Below are 3414 nucleotides of genomic sequence, written 5' to 3' on the forward strand. Positions count from 1 at the left end.
TTACAGAAAATTTTATAAATATTATACGTGTTATACAAAAGATCTTGACTTATTGACATTTTAATAATACATTGAACAAAATTTGGCTGATCGTAAATTTTTTATCGAATATTAAAATGCAAAATTTAATTAAACGCTATTCCTATTTTAAGAGGAAAATTGGAACTGATTATTTAAAATGGTGTCGTTCGTCACTAAGATTGCATTGCGGGTGATGTGAACTAGATATTACATATATGGTGGATCTAATTTCATCTTACCTACCAAATATAGCACAGTACAATAGAAGCTGTATTATTACCAGACTATCGATTACGGGAACAATCAATTACCGGGACATCAATTGAGAGAAGATTTGAAGATAACCAGTCGTTAGAAAGATTGAGAAACAAGAATAGAAATTGAGAAAATTGTTATATTTTTATTCGAAAGTGTCTGTCTCCGTTTGATATTAATATATATATTTGATATTAATATATATATAGAACAGTCAACAATAAACGATCTTTGATACGAGAAAAGAATTGTTCTGTTATTCGAATGACTGAATACCTGTACGATTTGCAGGTCTGAAGTAAGCAGGTTTCGAAGCGATGATTTATTTAAGAAAGCGAAGCTGCTCGATATATGATATCGAAAGTCATCGAAAGAAACCAACCATTATTCCATGAACCGTTAATTCTACAAAAATACACAGTCTTTAAATTTCTCTTCCATTACGCAACGAAATTTTCAAACAATTCAATATTTCCTTCCATTTAAAGAAGAAAAGCAATTCGACCTGTCGTCGAACGCAAGATGAACAATAATCGCGATGGCTACGTAGAGCTCTATTATCAAGAGCCACCGATATACGCATGTGCCTTCGTCGTTCTTTTCCAATCGACTAATGCAACCCCCACACAAAGAGCTTTCACGAGTAATTTTCAGGTTAAGTGAGTCGGAACAGCTCCATTTTTCTGAATACCTCGCGATCAACCTGCTACTCGGTCCGGTTATCGGTTAGACCGTTGTCAATATGTTCGCCTGCTTTTTAATTTATATCGCGGATGGCTGCGTGGATTAAGAGTTCGATAGAAGTGTCGATTTTTGAAGATTACAGCTAAAAGAGTTGCTCGCAAGATGGGCAATTTATCCGAGATAATCGATCCGTCTCGTTGAATATTAAGAGGAAGATAAATTGCGAATAAGTTTTTATTTTTATTATAATGTACCACGTTTCAAATCTACGTACGCGTACAACATCTTTGAAATTTTAGACTCAACTTGCAGAAAACTGCGCTATTCGTAGTTACAGACTGCGGCTTTTTATACAACGTTATTACTATGGTCATGACTAAAAAAAAAAAAGAAAAATATGAAAATTGAATAGCTATTTCTTTCACTTACCAAACATTACCCAGATACTTTGTATACATTTTTGTGCCACATACGTTCTTGTATTTTTAAATTCGCCATGAAAGCATAGGTTTTCGCAGTGAACTTTCAGCGTAATTTAAAGTAAATAAAGAAAAAAAAAACAAAGCACTTACAGTTTTTCGGCGAGAAGAAGGCTGGCCAGGTCCCCAGGAATCTGCGTGAGTCCCTGTTGAGAGCAGTCGACCTCTTGACCGGTACACGTGCACAACCACGGGCATCTACCACTGTTCATCTCCTCCATCGTACCCGACAAACTTCCGAGACCGAAGTTACCGAGGGCGGTACCATGAGAGGCGCCACCGCCCAGCACGGACAATATCAGCAGAAGTCCCCAGGCGCAGACCACGGAACCGCAGCTGACGCCGAGCAAACGCAGCGACCAAGCCGGCGTCATGGCACGTGCCATCGCCAAGACCTTCCGATTAATGTCCTTCACAGCACGATTAGGTCCCTCGAGGATTTTGGCGATGCTCCCGGCCCGGCTCTTCGGCCGAATATTGTTCGGATCGTACAGACTGAAGCAGGCTGCCTCGTTGCCCGCCAGCCGACCGACGTTGATGCCCGGATAAACGTAATTGGGCGCCGGCTCCAAGAACGACGAGATTTCCAATCCTTCGGCTGGTGGACAACCGAGTATCCGTACCGGCTCGAGAATAGGATCCTGTTCCAATCGTATAACAGAGCACTCGAACTCGTTTGACGTCAAATCCCGTGTATTCTGACTCTGATGTCGTTCCGTGGTTTTTCCTCGCGATCGATCCCTCCTTCGACCATGAACCCGACACGATCGATTCGAATTCCTTCGCGCGCCGTCCACGTGATGTCTGCCCGAAACGCCAGTCGCCCGCTGCCTATGCGCCTGACACACTCCCCGTCTCTCGTACGGTTCACCAACGACCACGCTATCGGCCGACGACGACGTGTTTCTCGGTCGCTTCGAACGGACCCCCGATCCGTTGTCGGCTATCAACTGCAGATCCAACGCTGCCTCCTGATGACGCCACTGATGGACCAACACAGGCGTCTCCGTCAACGTCACGCCACCGCCGCGATCCTCGATCCTCAACGCCTCGCAGGCTTTCGATTGCCCAACAACGATACTGTTCGATTGCTCGTCCACCGTGAAGCTCGTTCTTTGACCAGCATCCACGTCCCTCTGACCTGGACCACACGCGGTACCAAGGTCCTCCGTCGATATCTCGACGATCTTTTCGCGGTCTGCCTCTATAGAGTCGATCCGCGATCCACCACCGGGTACTGACGATGGCTGCTCGTGAGCTAGACCATCCAGCAGGCCCTTTTGGGGGCCGTGTTCGTGGCCCCCTTCTCGTTCTACGCACCCCTCCGACAAGCTGTTGGACACCACTAACGGCACCACCCGTTCCTGCGCATCCTGGGGCACCGCTCTCACTGACTTTATCTTGACGCTGGTCTGTGCCCTAGTTTCTACCGTACCCGACGCGGGTACGTGGTCCTTGCCGCGGGAAGCGCGTCCAGCGACAGTACGGCCAAAGTCATTTACCAATTTCCTATATGCCGCGTTTCACTCTCCGTCCCTCTAGTCGACTATTTCTAATCGCTGATCATTAATCTAACTCTCACGTTGTGTACAGATATCGCGCTGTGGTTGTACGCGTGTTACATACGCGTGTATACTCGAGCTACGAAACGCGTGTCGCTTTACACTCTCCCGTGCTCGACGAAGCTCTACGGCTAACGCTTGTCAGTTTCTTCTTTCCCCTACTCGAGCTTCCGTTCACTCTGGCTTTCTCGATTGTCGGTTGCTCGTTACGCGGGCATTATACTCGGCGATTGGTGAGTCGATTTGCCAGTCGTTTCTTCTACACGCTCGATGCGACAGTGATGCATCACCTGTAACAAGGAAACACCTTTCTTGAGTATACATATATATATATTACGTACCAGCTGTGCTCGAGAAATTTTTCATCGAACAAGCTACGCGACCGAGTTTTAATAACTCTAGCTCGGTATGCA

General features: G+C 45.7%; 1 protein-coding gene across 1 annotated transcript; it reads right to left on the reverse strand.

Annotated features, from left to right (window-relative positions):
- Positions 1-1528: 1528 nt before the first annotated feature.
- LOC138187775 (uncharacterized) lies at positions 1529-2959 on the reverse strand (the record flags this gene model as incomplete). The annotated part of the gene is made up of 1 exon (XM_069128908.1): positions 1529-2959. A coding segment is annotated over one exon (1431 nt), but the record flags the coding sequence as incomplete, so codon positions are not given.
- Between the last annotated feature and the right edge of the window lie 455 nt (positions 2960-3414).

This window comes from Bombus flavifrons, chromosome 15, assembly GCF_040668555.2.
Source record: "Bombus flavifrons isolate JBK064 chromosome 15, iyBomFlav1_principal, whole genome shotgun sequence".
NCBI lineage: Eukaryota > Metazoa > Arthropoda > Insecta > Hymenoptera > Apidae > Bombus > Bombus flavifrons.